General features: G+C 38.5%; 2 protein-coding genes across 9 annotated transcripts in view; one reads left to right on the forward strand and one right to left on the reverse strand.

The window, feature by feature from the left end:
• The window catches only part of LOC123876509 (myotubularin-related protein 5), a 68,785-nt gene extending 61,708 nt beyond the window's left edge, over nucleotides 1–7,077 (forward strand). For both annotated transcript variants that reach the window (XM_045922815.1, XM_045922816.1), the window contains exons 31-40: nucleotides 306–476; nucleotides 1,848–2,003; nucleotides 2,726–2,871; nucleotides 3,300–3,447; nucleotides 3,797–3,997; nucleotides 4,656–4,785; nucleotides 5,096–5,222; nucleotides 5,764–5,843; nucleotides 6,339–6,421; nucleotides 6,554–7,077. In XM_045922815.1, the coding sequence (XP_045778771.1) occupies nucleotides 306–476; nucleotides 1,848–2,003; nucleotides 2,726–2,871; nucleotides 3,300–3,447; nucleotides 3,797–3,997; nucleotides 4,656–4,785; nucleotides 5,096–5,222; nucleotides 5,764–5,843; nucleotides 6,339–6,421; nucleotides 6,554–6,646 (1,335 nt within the window). In that variant the 3' untranslated portion in view covers nucleotides 6,647–7,077. The remainder of the gene's footprint in view (nucleotides 1–305; nucleotides 477–1,847; nucleotides 2,004–2,725; nucleotides 2,872–3,299; nucleotides 3,448–3,796; nucleotides 3,998–4,655; nucleotides 4,786–5,095; nucleotides 5,223–5,763; nucleotides 5,844–6,338; nucleotides 6,422–6,553) is intronic.
• Nucleotides 7,078–12,625: 5,548 nt separating this feature from the next.
• The window catches only part of LOC123876449 (protein kinase C and casein kinase substrate in neurons protein 1), a 107,067-nt gene continuing 101,423 nt past the window's right edge, over nucleotides 12,626–18,269 (reverse strand). For 6 of the 7 annotated variants that reach the window (XM_045922711.1, XM_045922712.1, XM_045922713.1 and 3 more), the window contains one exon: nucleotides 12,626–17,551. In XM_045922711.1, coding sequence (XP_045778667.1) covers nucleotides 17,439–17,551 — 113 coding nt within the window. In that variant the 3' untranslated portion in view covers nucleotides 12,626–17,438. The remainder of the gene's footprint in view (nucleotides 17,552–18,269) is intronic. The other variant, XM_045922709.1, reaches the window with a different exon arrangement.

Genomic DNA, 18,269 nt, shown 5'->3' on the forward strand with positions numbered 1-18,269 from the left:
ATTGTAAACTTTTATAAAATACCGCATTAAAAAAAATTGTAGTTTTTTCTATGGTATCTCATCATTAAGCATCAGTATTATCACCTGTCTTCGTTTTTGCTAGCGTTGAGCTAGCTAGCTTATTCGTTAGCTAGATTTTCTGGAACAAAAAGTAGCCTAGCTCCTTCCTCAGGACGTAAGCTAGCTTTGTACCCAATTTCATCAAAATCGGTTAAACTGGCCGTGAAAAGATAGCAAACAGACAGACACACTTTCGCATTTATAATATTAGTATGGACTTGTATAGATTTTCCTTTGTATTCCAGCTCCAAAAGCAGTTCCCCCTGGCGTTTGAATTCAACGACTACTACCTCCGATTCGTGGCGTACCACAGTGTGTCGTGTCGGTTCCGCACGTTTCTGTTCGACAGCGAAGCGCAACGCGCGGAGTTCGGCTTGGCGCCCGCGGACGATCGCAGAGTGGATGCTTCGAGACTGGTAAGCGATTAGTGTTTCCAAATTTTGTCAACGCGAACATTCCTCATATAAAAGGCATTTGGCCTTATTTTTATATAGTTTAAAATGTAAAATTATAATAATTGTACCGCTGTTGTTTACAAATAAAGGAATAAAATAAAAAAAATAAAAAAATATCATGGACTTCCGCAAAGTAACGCCTGCTTCTATAAGAATACCAGAAGTGAACCTCAATAAAAATATAAGAATGAATAAATATAACCCTTATTTGCATGATTAAGGCTTGAGACTCAACAAAACTAAGTTAGCGCAATAATAACAGATTGATAAAACACGTCCGCACACTAAGATCGACCGAACCAAAGTCACCAGAACTCTCGCAGGCCATTTTCAAGATAGTTTTCAGAGGTGGCGCCACGGTTGCGTTCCTAAAAACATTACCAACAGATGTCACGTGACTTCCGTTCAAAAGCGCGGCAAACATGTGCGATAACACTTCTATACAACATACAAAAAATATTCCTCATGTATGTACTAATAGTGCGGAAAGCTCAATATTCTGAAGCTGTTATTATATTTTACCCGTAGAGCGTTCAGCGATGCCTGCGTATAGCTGGTCCACAAGGATCCTGTGTAAAAGCTTTGACAGAAGTATCTAGCTGACTGTTTGTTGACTATTTCTTTAGTTTCGGATTGAGTATGCTGCGTAGGCCTTACTGACCCCTACAGTGCCTATGCCCTGCAAGATAAGGGTGCATTGTCGGTCATGATTTTACCGTCAAGGTCGTTAAGGACGTATAGGACGTCTGTATAGTAATGTGTTGCACTGCACTTTGAATTGGACTGTATTGATAACACTTTTGATGGTTGTATAAATGTTTTAATAATAAAATCATAATAAACTGTATAACACTATAAGCGCTGGTAATTTGGAGGCGGTCGCACCGCGAATGCAATCGTGCCGTGCGCCGGCGCCGCACCGCGAGGCCCCCCGCTCCCGCAGCCCGCCGCCGCGCACGCCTTCTTCAGTGCTATAGCACTAAACAACGTTTTTTATGGGAGGTCATTACGATCGGGGGTATCGTTGCTCTCGTATCTCGTTGTCTTTTATGCCTGTTCGCGACTTCGGTGGCGAGCAGAAGGGCTCTTGCTTCGTAGGGATGGCCGCTGCCTCGTGTTTGGTTATCGGGCCTATGCCTAGTCGTAACAGTAGACAGTGCGGCTGCTGGAACATGAGACGTCCCACACAGTTACCGACTTAGATCAAGGTTACTTAACGAACGCAATCGATTGATATGCGTTATCACAACTAGGCCACATGTACCTCAACAGACAGATACACTTTCACATTATTTTATAAATTAATATTTTAATTTTTATATGGGTTGGCAGGGAGTGGAGACTGGTGGTTCCGGGGGTGGGTCAGGCGCGGGCGGCGAGGGGGAGGACGGGCGGGCGTTTCTCGGACTGTTTGAATACGTGGAGCGGTTGCACCAGCGGTCGCCGCTCTTCTACAACCTGCTGTATACGCCTGACTTAGATAACCCGGTGAGTGTTCTATGTGTGTATGTATATACTTTCTTGCACCACAAAACACAAATGACAGGTTCAAAAAAAGAAAACTTTAAATGTAAGGACAAAAAGGCTTATCGCTAAATAGCTTTAAGGCTTTTAAGGCGTTTGCCCGACTCCGCAACGCAAAGGAGGGGTTATGTGTGTTTGTCAGTCTATGATATGTTTCATTTTTGTTCCTTTGTGGCACTCTAGAAACTGAACGCGTGGACCGATTTTTGTGATTCTTACATGAATGGATTTGTCTTAATCTTCCGAGCGCTATTAATCATATTAAAAAAACGGGCTGAATTCAGAACCACAGCTTTTTGGAAGTCGGTTAAAAGTATAAGAAAACAATGTAGCGCCCACTAGACGCCAGTATAGTTATGTTAGTAGATGGATTATGGCAAGTGGGGCATCAGTGAATAGGTCTTATAATCGCAGTCAGGTTTCTCCGTTTAAGTGACCATTTTATCACACTAATACTATAATAGCGACAATTTTTGTGTATGTTTGTTACTCTTTCACGCAAAAACTAATACTGAACGGATTTTACTGAAATTCGGAATGGAGATACATTATACCCTGGATTAACACATATGTGTTATTTTATCCCGGAAAGTCAATAAGTTCCCACGGGATTTAAAAAAACCTACATCCACGCGAACGAAGTCGCGGGTATCAGCTAGTCATTCATAAAGTGGTTTCAATATCAGGTCCTGCGTCCAGTGAGCGCGGTGAGCAGTCTGGAAATTTGGGAGTACTATGTGAGCGAGGAGCTGGCGCACGGCGTGCCCTTCGAACCGGACCTGTGGCTCGACGAGCGCAACCAGCCTACGCAGCGGCGGCTCGTCGTGGCGGGGTAACTAACTCTTACACTATACCACAGTGAGGAAACTCTCGGTTTGATCACGAATCGATATCTGTCAAATATTTATTTAAACTGATTTTAACGGTACTGGATAACTTGCATCTCGACGAAGGACATGCTACTTTTTCCCACGGAACTTTTTAAACCCTAATATCACATGGATAAAGTAACGGGCATCATTTTGGTACAGAGATAGCTTGCTTGCGTTTACGGATAAGGCTACTTTTTATCCCGGAAAATAAAGAGTTCCCACGGGATTTTCTAAATCTTTTTTTACCCTGGGAAATGCGTTTACGATTTTCTAAACCTACCTCTTTTTCCTCTCTTTTTTCTTCTTCCCAAATGTTTGCTTGCTGCGTATAGGTACACTATACAACTTATTTTTTGTGCTTATGTTAAATAGTATTGTCATTATGCAGGTACGATAGCATATCGCGATGTATGCCGGACGCGTTCACCGGCTTACTGGAGAGGTTAAGACAACTAGAGTTGGAACTAGGACATTTGCCCCAGAAGTGGAGGGTGCGATGGGACCAACTGGAACTGCCCAACACTTTGGAGCTACAGGTAGGATACATTTAGTTTGGTTTGGTTGGTGGTGGTGTTTGAGGCTGAGATTTATAGAACGCACTTTGACTTTGCTCAGACTTGAAACACTGTTAAAACGAGAGAGTGCTATACCGCTGGCATAAATCTGTCTCGTTTTAACTGAAACTTAAGTCAAAGCGCGGTCTATAGATTTCGACTTAAGATAGTTCTAGGTGGCTCGATAAATACCCCTTTAGCTTAGTTTTGGCTTTTTTTTTGATTGGTTACAATTTATTACTACAGAGTTTTCCGACACAGAGACTTCGAGAGAGTTTACAGAGACGTCCACAGGCTGATGATGATGATGATCTTTATTTTGTTATCGTAGCGCAATGCATCGATGTGCAGCGGCGTAGTGCGTCGCGCGACTGCGGCGGCGCACAGACGCGGCACGCTGGAAGTATTGGCGCGCGCGCGCCTCGCCGCCGCGCCGCCGCCGCCTGCGCCCGCGCATAGATGGGCTCCCGCGCCCGCCGCCGCGCCTGCGCGGTGCGACCACTGCGCAGACCTGCTGTGGGGACCACTAGAAGTAAGTAGAAAAGATAGCTGCTGTTTTTCCTGGCGGTAATTAGTATTGGACGAGAACTGTAAAACAGTGGCAAACACCGTAGAACGGCAACGGTCAACGTGATACAAGGTTTGCAGCGCCCTGCATAGCCGCCAAACCAGCAAGAAGAAGAAGTAGAAAAGATTATTATAGATCCACCTAATATACAACTATTACTATTAGTACACTATATTACTATCCAAGGAGAGACTAGTCCTTTCACCAAAGTTTGTCTGGTTGAGATTGCTTTAAGCAATAAGGCATATAATTGTTTTAAGTTCCTCGTTTTGTCTTGGTTTTTTCCTGCTTTGTGTGCAATAAAGTCTATCTATATGCTGAATCACAGGAGGACGCCTGGTACTTGCTTTTGTATGTTCTCGGGTACGAAGCAGCAAAATGTCTTATACAATTATTGGTATCGATGTGCAGTGGAAACCCCTCGCACCTGCGTATAGCTGGGCCCCGATTTTGACTCCTTACAAATTTTTTATTTCATATCCTTTTCCCTCTTGCTCTTTCTTTTTTTTCCTGGGGCGTCCTTTCCAGGTAATATTCGCGTTACTTCCGTCTAAAAAAGATCCAAGTAGCTACTTTCAAGTATAAAGAAGTATTCCTCCAATAAATGAGACTGTGTCCTCAGACGGGTGTGCGCTGCGTGGACTGCGGCGCGGCGTGCCACGAGCGCTGCGCGGACGCGCTGGCTCTGCCGTGCACGCGGTACAAGGCGCCGCCGCCCGCCGACCGCGACAGAGATAGAGCTGTGTCGTCAGGTGAGTGACGCGGTTTAAGGCTTTTAAGAGCCCCGTTCATGGCAGCGACAACTCGCTAAGACCTTAAAATAGTACCGTTTCCACAGATGAAGTAAATAACGTTATCTGTGCGTGTCACCCCTTTTTCTCTAACCGCACCTCACCCTAAGAGAGGCCGGGTGAATGAATTTTGCTTGAGATGCAAGATTCGGCAAAGGGAATATTCTTATCGACGTTTGGAATTACGCTTATTTTTCAAAAGAAAATTATATGTCCGACCTATCGCGAACTTTATGTGATGTCGTATACATAAAAACTTTATCTCAAACAGGAGTAGCAACGCTTCAATCGTCTTCCCAACAATACTACGAGCAGTTTTCGTCCAACGTGGCCGAAAACCGCACGCACGAGGGCCACCTGTACAAACGTGGGGCGTTGCTCAAAGGCTGGAAACAAAGGTGACACAACACATTCAAACACCCAACATACATCCATGCACATACCCATTCACAAACATAAAAGGCTTTTTTTTTAAAATTGAATTTACGGCTAGCCACACAAGTGTAAATTAAAAATTTGTAACACCCCCAACAAGTGAAGGTTACAGTAATAACTGCAAAAGAACTGATAACTTTCAAACGGCAGAAACAATCTTGGATTATAGCTAAGAACACTCGATCAAGCCACCTTTCAAACAAAAAAACTAAATTAAAATCGGTTCATTCGTTTAAGAGCTACGATGCCACAGACAGAAACACAGATATACACGTCAAACTTATAGCACCCCTCTTTTTGGGTCAGGGATTAATAAAACACATGAAAAGTTAAACCATAAGTTACCTTCCAAGTACAGAAGGGTCACTGCGCAAAAACGTTTAAATAAATAAAGACTTTTGTGACGATGCAATAAAGTGCAATTTAGCTCGCACGGCGTTGCCACCTAAAATTTGATTAACGCTTCGTTATTAGACCAGTAGTTTATAAGAAAATTGTTTGCAGATGGTTCGTGCTTGACTCTATAAAGCATCAGCTGCGATACTACGACGCTATGGAAGACTCGCATTGTAAAGGATTTATTGGTAAGACGACACATGTTTTTATTACACGACTGCGCAATGTAACTGAGGGGTTATGTGTTCATCAGTCTATATATTTTCTGTTTTTAGAGTTCCGTACCTTGAAAGGAAAAAGGGAACCCTTATAGGATCACTTCGTTTGTATGTCCGTCCGTCGTGTCTGTCATCGTTGACCTAGAATCATGAAATTTGGCAGGTAGGTAGGTCTTATGGCACAAGTAAAGGAAATTGTGGTTATGTGACAAAAATAAATAAAATGCGTTCATAAAAACTTTTGAAGTAAGATGACTATACCAAGTGGGGTATCATATGAAAGGGCTTTACCTGTATATTAAAAAATAGATTTCCATTTATTTTTAATTTGATTTATCGTGCAAAGTGTCGAAAAAATACGACTGTAGTACGGAACCGTCGGTGCGCGAGTCTGATTCGCTCTTGGATGGTTTTGTTTCTTGGTTGTAGAGAGAGCTATGGGTATAATGTGATATTGTTGTCCAGATTTAGCGGAGGTACTGACGGTGTCTCAGGCGACGCCCGCGCCCGGCCCGCCGAAGAAGTGCGACGACCGATCCTTCTTTGATGTGAGTATCAATTACTTATCTAATAACTTGCGATGCGCAATAGTTAATGTTTTGCGGACGATAAAAAAGTGTATGTCTCCTGTATTTATAACCATATTTTCACTAATTGTGATTTTTTTCATTACATTATAGTTACGAACGAGCAGACGGACGTACAATTTCTGTGCGAGCGACGCAAACGCAGCTCAAGAATGGATCGAGAAGCTACAAGCTTGCTTACAGTGAACAGATACGACACGACATACGACGCGACTTATCGTGTCGTGCGATATAAACTAGACTCAATCGATATTAATACCTAGTTATTGTAATTGGAGGTGTAATTAAAGGAAATATGTCACAAGCTTTACGTATTATGTATTTATGTTTTTATTTGTCAATTTTAAACGAAAGTTAATATAAATAAAGAAATTAAAATTTTATTTGTTTGAATTTGTTTCGATTCGAGAGAATATTTAAAAGTCCTGACTTTTTTTTTTAAAATGGACGTGTTACATGATATTATTATATATCTTGACATATCAGAGCGAGGACAAAAAGGGATATGAAATAAACAGGTTAAAGTTTTTAAGAAAACTCCCGATATAAAATATAGTAGAAAGTATATTACAAGAATCTTTAACAATGATCTTTTATGACCAAAAATCAAACCATTTGATATTACCTAATATAATTACTTAATATAAATTATTCAAATAAGTCCTTACAGCAGAAAAGAGGAAAGGACAAAGCACTAAGTTTGCAAAATATCCCATTTGGTTACTTCATGATTTCATTCAAGTATTTAAAACATTAAACAATTTTTCGAAGTTTTTTTCCGTTTATCCGTCCCTAAAATACAAGTAAGTTAGGCTTACGGCTTAGTAATTGCAACTGTTTGTCGTTATGCTAAAAGATGAATATGCTTGGCCTTTGTTGATCAAACTTAAATTAGGATAGGATATTAATCAGTTTCCATATCCGATTTGTGTCAATATCGATTTCTTTTAAATGTTTCAAACGATTTCATCGATTCTATGAACCATTAATCACAGTATCGATTACTTTTAATCGAATTCTCGTAAACTATTGAAAATGTTTTGTATTTTTAGTAACTACATACCTACAAGTTTCTTTTGAATAGAATCAACTTTTCGAACCATTGGTTGATTATTACAATTGACATATTGTGGCGTAATATTACCGAATGCGATTCTACGGCTTATTCTATTAATCCACCCTAAAACAGCTAGGGTGCATACTCAGAAATATATATTCTGATTTTCCATCCCGGACTAAAAAATAATATACGTAGCCGCCTGGGGTAAACACACGTTTTCGAATTTCGAGTATACACCCTAGCTTAGGGTTCCTAGGGTGCCTGTTTTAGGGTGTGTAAACGGGATACGCCGATTTCATATTAAAATTAAATGTCGTGACTATGTATAAGGACTTCGAATAAGGGTTATTTTGCTTAAATCTCGTATTCGTGCGCTGAAGTACGCATACATGACTCAACTATTAATATAAGTACTACAAGAGCTCACGGTAAATTGTGGGAGGTAATTGACAAAAGTAAAAAGTATCACATACGGATGCAAATAAAAACTATAAATTTTAAAGTGAACTAATTGGTGATAAAAACCTCTTAAAATCTATCTATATCTTAATAATTAATATTGATCTTATTAAAATCAGACGTTTTCTGTATAAAAACATATTTTTGTAAAACTTATTGTGAGTTGTAATACAGGTTGTAACTTGTAGCCCAATTCATTATGTTGTGAGCATAACGCATGCATCTAAAACTTATGTGTGCGGTCAGCTAATATTAATAATACAGTCTGATTACTTTAATTAGCTGTCAGCTAAAGAGATTATTTATTTAACATAAGTACCAAAAAAACAAGTTTTAGGCGTGTATTAGCGGTTAAATGACCGGCTGGTCTAACCGCCTCGATTTATCATAGAAAATTGTATGTTACAGTTGTCGCTTGTGCTCGTACATTGCCTATGACGAAACGAAACCGACTGAATTGAGGTTTTGAAAGTTTCTGCATGGGTCTGTTAGGTTTAATATAAACACGCCTTTAGTTCTTTAATGTTTTAACTATAGTGAGTGATTCCCATTATAAGTAAAGGTTGTAACGGCTATACTCACGTATTCAGTCGATGTAAGCCCGACTAGTTTCGAACTCATACGGGGTTCGTTTAGTCCTTGTTTAAATTGTTCATGGCAAGATCTTAAACGCTTTTATCAATCACCTCCGACAGTTTACCTATTAGGCTCTTAAACTATGAATCTTAGTAGTTAGACCTCTACAAATAGATAAACATATTGTATCGTTACATTGGTTATTTGTACATATTTTATTTAATTGGTTAATTAATTAACTATTGTTGTGTAAAAACTTCTGTTCTATTATATTATAAATAAATATTTCCGTTTTAATATATAATTTTATATAATTCGTAATTCGTTATAACTGTGTTATAAGTAGAGAATTTCTATTTTTTAAATTACATGTCCTCTCTAAACGTAAGGGCCAGCGCACATATGGCGGAGCGCAGCGCAGAGCATGCTCGCGAAGCTTTCTAATCGCGTGACACATTATGCGAATTCCTACCAGAGAATGCACAAGCACGCGCGGGACTGCGCGCGGATGCGCGAATATCCGCACGGATCCACAATTGATTTTAGATATTATTTCAATCAGGATAATGTCGATAATATTTTGACTGTGAAAAAATGCTCTGCGCTGCGCTCCGCCATATGTGCGTCAGCCTTTAATAAGAGGTGCAATTTATTTTAGTACCATGATACCTCCATTATATTCATAAAAATTAAAAACGTTCTATAAACTTTCTACAGTAAATTAGTATTTGGAAAGTACTGATGATTCGGTTGTACTAAATTTTGGCGGGATTCGAGACCCCTGGCTGCTTTCATCTTAGACGGCATCTCACTTACCATCAGGTGAGATTGCAGTCAAGTGTTGTTCTACATATGTGAGTTAAAAAATGAAACAAAAATGGACGGGAAACTTCTAAATTATAATTTTCTTAAATATTTTTTTACTGTAATTCGCTGTTGTAACCAAGTAACCAAGAATAATTTTATCGTTTTTTTTTAGAGAAATTGGTGAGAAACTCTTCCGTTATGGCGATACTACGCCACTTGTTATAATTATATAATTACCTATACTCATTAGTCGTTTTGTAAATATCTATACTTAATAGTTAATATGTAAAATGTATATTGTCTTTTATGTTAACATATCACTGTATGCTGCGATGTCTCGTGTATAATCGATGAAATTAGAAAAGTGCAAACATAATGATCCGTTTATATGATTACAATTGTTTCAAGAGAGCTTCTTTGGTGTGTATGAAGTATATGAACGTAACGCATAAACTCACTAAAGTTACGCCGATGTACCTGCGCAGAAATCTTATTTTTGAATGGCGCGAAAATATCTCAAAACTAATTATAGCAAGTTATGAGCGAGATAGCATGAGTCGTTGTTGTTCTTGTGTTTGGAATCTTAAGGTCAAGTACTAAGGTCTGTATTTCCTTGGTGTCCAGTCGGCGTCGTGCGATGCGACTTATAAAAGTGGTAAGCAATGGGTTTGTTCGATGCAATGTTACGTTACGTTTATATTATGCACCAAGGAACTTACCTTTATTCTTAATACTAAAAACAGGCTACCAACTACCGATATAATAATTTAAATATTTACGTTTCGGCATTTCTAAGCAAATTAATTTTGGTTTTGCATTTCAGAAACACTTATATCGTGCATTTGCAGCGATAATTTTTAATTTTAGGCCTTTTGTAAATATATTTTTATTTTGCATTTAATTGCGTCACATTATGTTACATCTTATTACATATGTAACTATGCGCGCCCAGAATTATTTTGAAAAGAAAATATTGTTTTCTTTATACGACATTTTACAATTTTTTAGGCTTAACAAACGAATATAGACAAAAATATTTTTGCCATAAGCAAATAGAAAAAATAAATAGTTATAGTAACTTGACAGTTGAATATCATGAAAAATGTCGTTTAAAGAAAAAGATGAATTTACTTACGATGCATTGCAATAAATATTTATGTTATAATTTCTATATTTATCAACCAATGATATCCGAATAAGCACTGATACCACAGTTAGTTATCGTACAGTTAGCCAACAGTTTTGACCGAAACAATACCTAGCTGATTGTTGTACAAAATACAACTACAAATTAACGATTATCGGATTTTTCCTTTAGTTGTGCTGTAAAATCTTGCTTAGGCCAAGGCTTCTATGCTAGCTTGATCTGAGCTTTAAGGGGCTGCAGGTCTTAGTATTTGATATTAACTTCAACTTGATACTTTAATGCGTTCTTTAGCAATAAGGACCTTGACACAAAGACATACACACAAACAACAAAGATATCCTATAAGTATTTTTTTTTCTTTTTGAGTTACGGAATTCTAAAAATTGTGGCGTACCTTGAGGGCATATCCTACAATTGTTGCCTAACTGTATGATTTTCAAACTGTACTAATATATTGGAAATTAGTTCCAGTGCCAAATGCACAGACTGCATACACAACACATTGCTCAGGACTTCGTACAAAAATTGATGTAGATACGAAAATGATCGACTATTGACGATTTCAAGTCAAAATTAGGTTTATCTTACATATTGTCAAATATCTGTGAAACAAGGCTTAATATCACAATATAGTTCTAAAAGATGAGCTTGAGTATTGTAATGGTCTAAGCTTGAGATCTACAGAGCGTACTTTGAGTTAGCTCTTAGACTAAGTTTCAGATGAAACGAGACAGATATATGCCAGCGGTATAACGCTGTCTCGTTTTAACAGTATCTTAAACCTGAGTAAAGCCAAAGTGCGCTTTGTAGATCTCGGCCTAAGAGTTATTGGAGATGTTATTTTAGACGGTATATACGGAAGAAAGCTTGCAATACAGTACATAATATATCCATTTTCCTTAATTATGGAAACCTACACTTTTCAAGTTTTGTTGGTAGAATTACAATGTAAAGTACAGTGATCGTAAAACAAGTAGTCCAATCTGCGGCTCGATTGCGGTAGAATGACAGCTACAATGTCACGATTGCAATTACTTCTAATTGGTTGACGCTCGCTCCCTATTGGCTACAATGCATTGTTGCAACAAGAATACCATAAACTTAGCCAATAACAATTGCGATTGTAAGCTGCTGAAGTTTATACTCCTCTGTGCAGAATGAATTATTTGTTTTGCGCGTACTACTTACTATAAGGGCCGGCGCACATAATATGGCGGAGTGCAGCGCAGAGCATGCCCGCGAAGTTTTCTAATCGCGTGACACATTACGCGAATTTCTACCAGAGAATGCGCGAGCACGCGCGGGACTGCGCGCGGATGCGCGAGTATCCGCACGGATGCACAATAGATTTTAGATATTATTTCAATGAGGACAATGTCGATAATATTTTGACTGTGAAAAATGCTCTGCGCTGCGCTCCGCCATAATATGTGCGCCGGCCTTAACTTCTCAAAACTTTCCACGGCCGGCTATAAATTGTAACATGTAATTAGTATATTATAGCTTCGCTTAAACCCAGAGCTCCTGTAAACTATGTAATATGAAAGCCCGGCGCGGTATGATACCACTTTATAGCGATCACATGTACCTACAGCTTGATAAGTTTTATATTATACAATTATTATATTGATTAGTTACGCTTGTACCCCGCCGGGCTGGCGACAGTGCACTGCGTACAATCGAAATAAAGAGATTTTTAAATGGACTTTTTCTTTTTTATTCGCCTAAAAATAACCCAAAGCCTTTTGCTGTTTTAACCAAGCAATTTTTCTTTCAAAAGAACCCGACTGAGTTTGTCGTGGGCTCTTCTCAGACTTGGGTGCGTTTGGAATCCTCGTAGTTTTAGTTTAAAGTTTCGTAATTAATTATCACCACTATATCATCTTACAAATTACACTTGGTCTACAGTGAAAAAGTAACCACGAAATAAGTCTAAAATCATGACAAGACAGATGGAAAATTCTCTGAGGAGCTTCTTTTTAACAAACATTCATTAGGTAATTAAGGACGTATAAAAATTGCATGCCCTTGCACATTCCTAAATGATTCTGAGATAAAGTTTCCAACTTGATTTTACATTACTGGATGCATTAGATTTAAATAAAACACAATAGAATCATATGTAACAATTTTATTTTACCAATATTAATAATATATTAACATATGTGGTCCGCAACCACCCTCTGATGATAATAATAATATAATACAAAGAATTTCACAGAGGTCTCTCGAAACCCATAACAAAACAAAAGTAGCGCTACGACTAATCTACATCCACGAGTCAAAGATAAACATATCAGCCTCCTACCGAATCCGTACTATTACGATACAACAATGTTCAAAGTTCAAAACGAGGTACAAAATGAAAAAAAAGGTAAAATATCTTTATAATATATTAATCGTTATTATTTAACCTAAGACGATGGGACGACGCCAACCTTTCAAAGATTAGAGCTGAATTCCTCTTAACACTAGTGTCGGTCGCGCGTACGACATAAAGGTGCAGACAGACTACCTGTGTTGTCGTGTGTTGCAAAGTAGTCTGGCGCAGGGACCAACAATTTCGAGCGCGCCTCGAGCTAGACTCATCAGAACGCAACAATAGACTAGCGTCTTCATATAAAATGGCACACAACACCCCACAACACAATATATGTGTATATTTTGCAGTAGCAGTGGAAATACGTCTTGTAATACGCGCGACCGAAAGCATAGGAGAAATGAAGGCTTTTAAAACCAAGCACCTTTCATCATATAAAGAGGAATGGTGATATTAGGCCATTTTAATGTTCGCGTCGCCCATCGGTCACATTACAGCGATATAATTATACATTATATACAATGGGAAATAAATATACTATATGCACGACGAATATATAACCGTGTATGTACATTCAAACGCTCGAAATCTTACAACCAACTATATCGACATATCACAAATCGCCGCGCCCTATCAACAATGCCAGATCAGCCAATCCGTAACTTACATTAAAAAGTACTATAAAAACGCTATCCTAAAAAGATATGTAATTTGAAATTACAATTGTTACACTAATTGCAAATTCCATAACCCTAATACTTTAGGATAACATTTTTATTGTACATGTACCGGTAGTACATAATCACACATCGAACTTTAGAAAGAGATTTTTCCTTCATAGAGCGTCGTCTCTGTCACTAATACATATATGACGTTTCGTCGGTGTCAACGACAGAGACAACACTGTACGAAACCGTTATCTCTTTCTAAAGTTTGATGTGGAATATTTCCTGCCGGGGTCTGTATGAATTTCTAGATCCGACATTGTTGGTAGAGCGTGATGAGAAGTGATTTGTTTTGTGGCGGTTGTGTTCGGTTCCCGGCGTTCTGTTTTTGGCTTAGCTAGGTTTTAAAGGTAGTAATTATTCCACTATCCACGCTGTACCTACCATGGTGAAGGACAAAACCACAAAATATCATAAAAGTTACGATTACTACAGTATACCGATGATTTTCGAAATGGAATATAAGACATTTTTAATACGCCCCGTAAAAATTAATTGGTTTATTCCGTTTATCCACCCTAAAACAGCTGCCTTAGTGTGTATACTTGGAATAATTTGTCCATTTATCCACCCCCGCTAAATAAATTTGAATATTATTTTTTAGTCTGGGGTAGGTGTATGAACGTTTACGAGCATAAACCCTACGGTGGCTGTATTAGGGTGGATAAACGAAATAAGTCGTAAAATTGCTTTTCATCGCCTAAAGTTAGCTGTTATCCCCCAGAAAGCATAACAAATTGCAGTCGTCTGCTTACATTTCTTTACTCGCACTATTATGAATCTAGGGTCGAATGATCTTTATTTCGAGTCTTATCATCTTGTCTTGTTATAAGATGAAACTTGCTTGTAGAGATGTTTCAGATAAAAATATATTGTAGGACGTGTTAACCTAATGAATGACATCTCTTATCTTTATAAATAATTTCTCAGAGTATGTAGGAGCCTTTTGTGTTGTGTAGTGTCAAATTTTTGTAGGTGGTGTGTAGTGTTGAATTTTCATGGGTGTTGTGTAGTGTCGAACTTTTGTGGTTCCGTCCGTCACGTCAACACTAAGTCGGTCGTTGCGCAAATTATAACCTAAGTCAGTAAACGTCACTAGAAGTCAATTTTTTGGTTTCCACATTGTACAAATATTCTCCAAAAATACCCAATCCCCACGGAGTGCCAAACCACTTATCGATTTCTAAAAAAGTGTAAAAAGTTGGGCCGCGAAACTCATGTACGTCAGGAGATTTAAAAAGCGTCAAAAACCTCGTGAGCTGCGATGATCGAAACCTGGCCTCCGATTGTGTACGGAAAACGTATCTATCGTAATCGTAATCGACAGTAAATTCTGCCCTTTGATTGGTTGAATTCACTGTTTACATTATTACACAGCCAATCAAGGAGCAGAATTTGCTACCGATTACAAATACGATGAATTCGTTTTTCTTACACAATCGGGGGATAATGGGCTACTTAGTTTTGCAAACGTTTTGCTATCTTAAAACTTTATTCTTAGAGAAAATGTAGTTCTGAAAGTAACCGCCGGAAAACTGACAAAGATTTACGTTGGGCTCTCTTTACAAACTCATCACTCGTAACATATTCTATCTATGATATCAACACTCCTTAAAAAGTCTTAAAGACGTCACCGATGCATTCATTTCACGCGTACTTGGGACTCTCCAAGATGACGTTTGCAAAACTTATACAAGTTCAAGGCACACTTTTCTAAAGGTTTCAAGTGAAATTATCTGGACGTACTCACACATTTTTGTGAACAAAATACAGTGTACACTCAGTCAGCGCCTCATTTCTATTTTGCTTCACAGAAATTTGTACATTACGACCTCGAGATAAAGTTCAATTTACTTTGAATATTTTAGAACAGACGCGTCAATACGCTCTCACAATATGCCTTGAACAATAGTAGCCCTAAAGAATTCTAATGAAGAATGAACTCGAATATATTCATAAGACCGTTTAAAGCTTACGACCGACACGACGTAGCTCCGCATCGCGACATTTTAAAAACTGTACTATTTTTTTTAAACTAATTTAACACCTACTTTCATATTGTATACAGATAAACCCATTTTAAAACATAAGTCTGAAGCGTAAAAATTCTAAAGATTTTTTTAAATTGTAAGACTCCTATACACTACAGACTCATCGGTCGACTTTTAAAGACTTTCAGGACGATTTTTGAGTTTGATAAACAAAGCAAAAAAACCGCTAAAACTGCAGAAGCTGTTTAAACAAACTTTGAACCCGTTAAGCCCATAAAAACGCACTTTAAGTTAAGTTAACGTTAATTTAAACCATACGTTAGATAACGTTAATTTAAACCATGTTGAAGTTTTTGTGGTAAGACCATGAAAGTTCTAGAGATTATATTCATCGAAAGAAATTATCCAAGTCATTAAAATACGATTTAAAATCGGGCAAAAGAAATTAGAAAAGTGGATTTCCACCAATAAATGAGCGCTAATTCATCCCGATACGACAAATTTGTCGTTCGACCGTTTAGTCTGTAGTCTGCGAGAGATTTATATTGTATACCAGTTTACCATCTCAGTGAATAAATATTCAACTACTCTGTAATGTAATATTTCGTAAAACTTTTTTTTACATAAAGAACAGTTTTTTTTACATTAATTTTTTTCATATTTAAAAACTATTTTAAAATTTATCGAGATGGCAATTAAATAATGGCTTAAATAATTAATGTACAACTAAAAGTGTCAAGCGGGAATTTTATTTATAAATACAATTTTTCAAAATTCAAAAATTCCTGTTGTAATTAATAAATGTACTTAAAATATGACTTGTGTGACTTCACATAATAATTTGACGTAAAAATTAAAAATACACATTTTTCTCAATTTAATATACATTCTATTCTTCAGCGTTAAGTTTCAAGTCACTTTGGAATAACATAAGATAGAATTGGACCAATGCTACTGATACAAATAAGGCTCAAGACAGGCAGAAATGCAGCGAAGTGGCTTGTCTAAAATGTTTGAATGTTAAACTTAACTGTACGTCCACTTTTCAATGTATATGTGAACGAAAATGATAAAGAAAGCGTGCAACTTGTTCCATACAAATCTGTACCTTATTCATTGGAGTCAAAAGTTTAAATGACTTCGAAACATTTTAGAAAAAACACGGCAAGCCGTTCGATTCTGGGCTAAAGCAAAAATTTGCGTCAGACGATTCTTTGTCGTCTGTTAAAGTGCAGACACAGTTCATCAGTAACATTGGCTCAATAGTTCACATGATACACAGTGGTCATTCAACAGTCAACACCCACTCGCTAGGGACAGTAGCTAACTCTTGCCGCGTGCTACTAAGACCTTGTTCAAGAGAGGCGAATTGGTCGCGAATCGATTCACACGTAGGTTGCGTCCAAAGGGAGCGAGCAACGCGCGAGCATTCATGCCACTCTGTTTCTCCTTGATATGTGAACTTGCTGTGAAGATCGCGCATAAACTGGACGCAACTCACGACTCTAGTACAAACTCCAGTACTAGACTCCAGTACTCAAGTATTTCGACTCGCGCGAAAGAAGCCCGATATACGCGCGTGTGGAGAGTCTGACATACTACACGAGCTTTACTATACTTTCTTACTATTATAATTTCGCGCAATGCCTTTGGACGCCTAGTATCTCGCTAATGCACGTATGAATTCACTCGCCGCGAGTTAGTCCACATGTTATCAGGTGCTACGCAGTGACTGGTGTGTAGTGTAATTTTGCGCTAGTGTGTGGGGCTGTACTAGTGTGTGGGGTTGCGCAAGTAATGCTTCGCTAGTGTGTGGAGTTGCGCAAGTGTAAAACTGCACTAGAGTGTGCGGTTGCGTCAATGTGTAGATCTGCGCTAGTGTGTAGGACTGCGCTAGTGGCCCACAGGCTCCACGTAGTTAGCGGGATATAGTCCAACGCGGCCGTCTTTACGCCCTTTGCACCAGCCTTGCTCGTCCTCATCCTCTAGTTTCTCGAATAGGTCGCCTGGAACAAGGAAATCAACTGGTCACATTCGTGCGTGTGTGAAGTGGGATATCGTAGTTGTACTAGTAAAAAACTTATGAAAAAAAAGCAAGAAACAAACTTATATTTTCTGTTTTCTAGTCTTTATACATGGTGAAATTGTAGCGGTTTTCAGCAGAACTATCGACTAAACTTATTTTGGGTTAAATAAAAATCTTGACATAAACTCGAATTTGTGAGAAAAATTAGTAGCTGAGCGCCACGTGATATCCGCGCAGTTCTAAGAAAAGCGGCAGGGTTCTAATACTGGTTTCTTCGTTTAGTTTCTCAACTAAGACTAGGGTCAGTATAAATGGTCGAAATGAATATCACTTATCCACGGCTCTAAAACTAAAAAAAATTCACCGCGTAGTGTTTGTTCCAAGCAGTCTGCACACAAACTACACAATATCTTGCTCGAGTATAACTTGTATAGTATATGATATATATGATATATGATGTATAGTGGTAGAACGCGTGTACCGTACACCGGGCTTCCCGGGGTGTCTGTCGAGCTGGCCTCACTCCTAACTTTAACTAAATATCGAGGGTACTATGGTCTACGCTGAAGAAGGACCGTACCTTGTCGAAAGCTAAGCTCATCACTCTCTGCACCAGTATAGTCGTATAGCGCGCGTACCGGCACGCCGGGCTCCCCCGGACTCCTCATCCCATTCCTCCACCTCGAAGGGACTGTCTT

This window comes from Maniola jurtina, chromosome 21 (genome assembly GCF_905333055.1).
Source record: "Maniola jurtina chromosome 21, ilManJurt1.1, whole genome shotgun sequence".
Taxonomy (NCBI): domain Eukaryota; kingdom Metazoa; phylum Arthropoda; class Insecta; order Lepidoptera; family Nymphalidae; genus Maniola; species Maniola jurtina.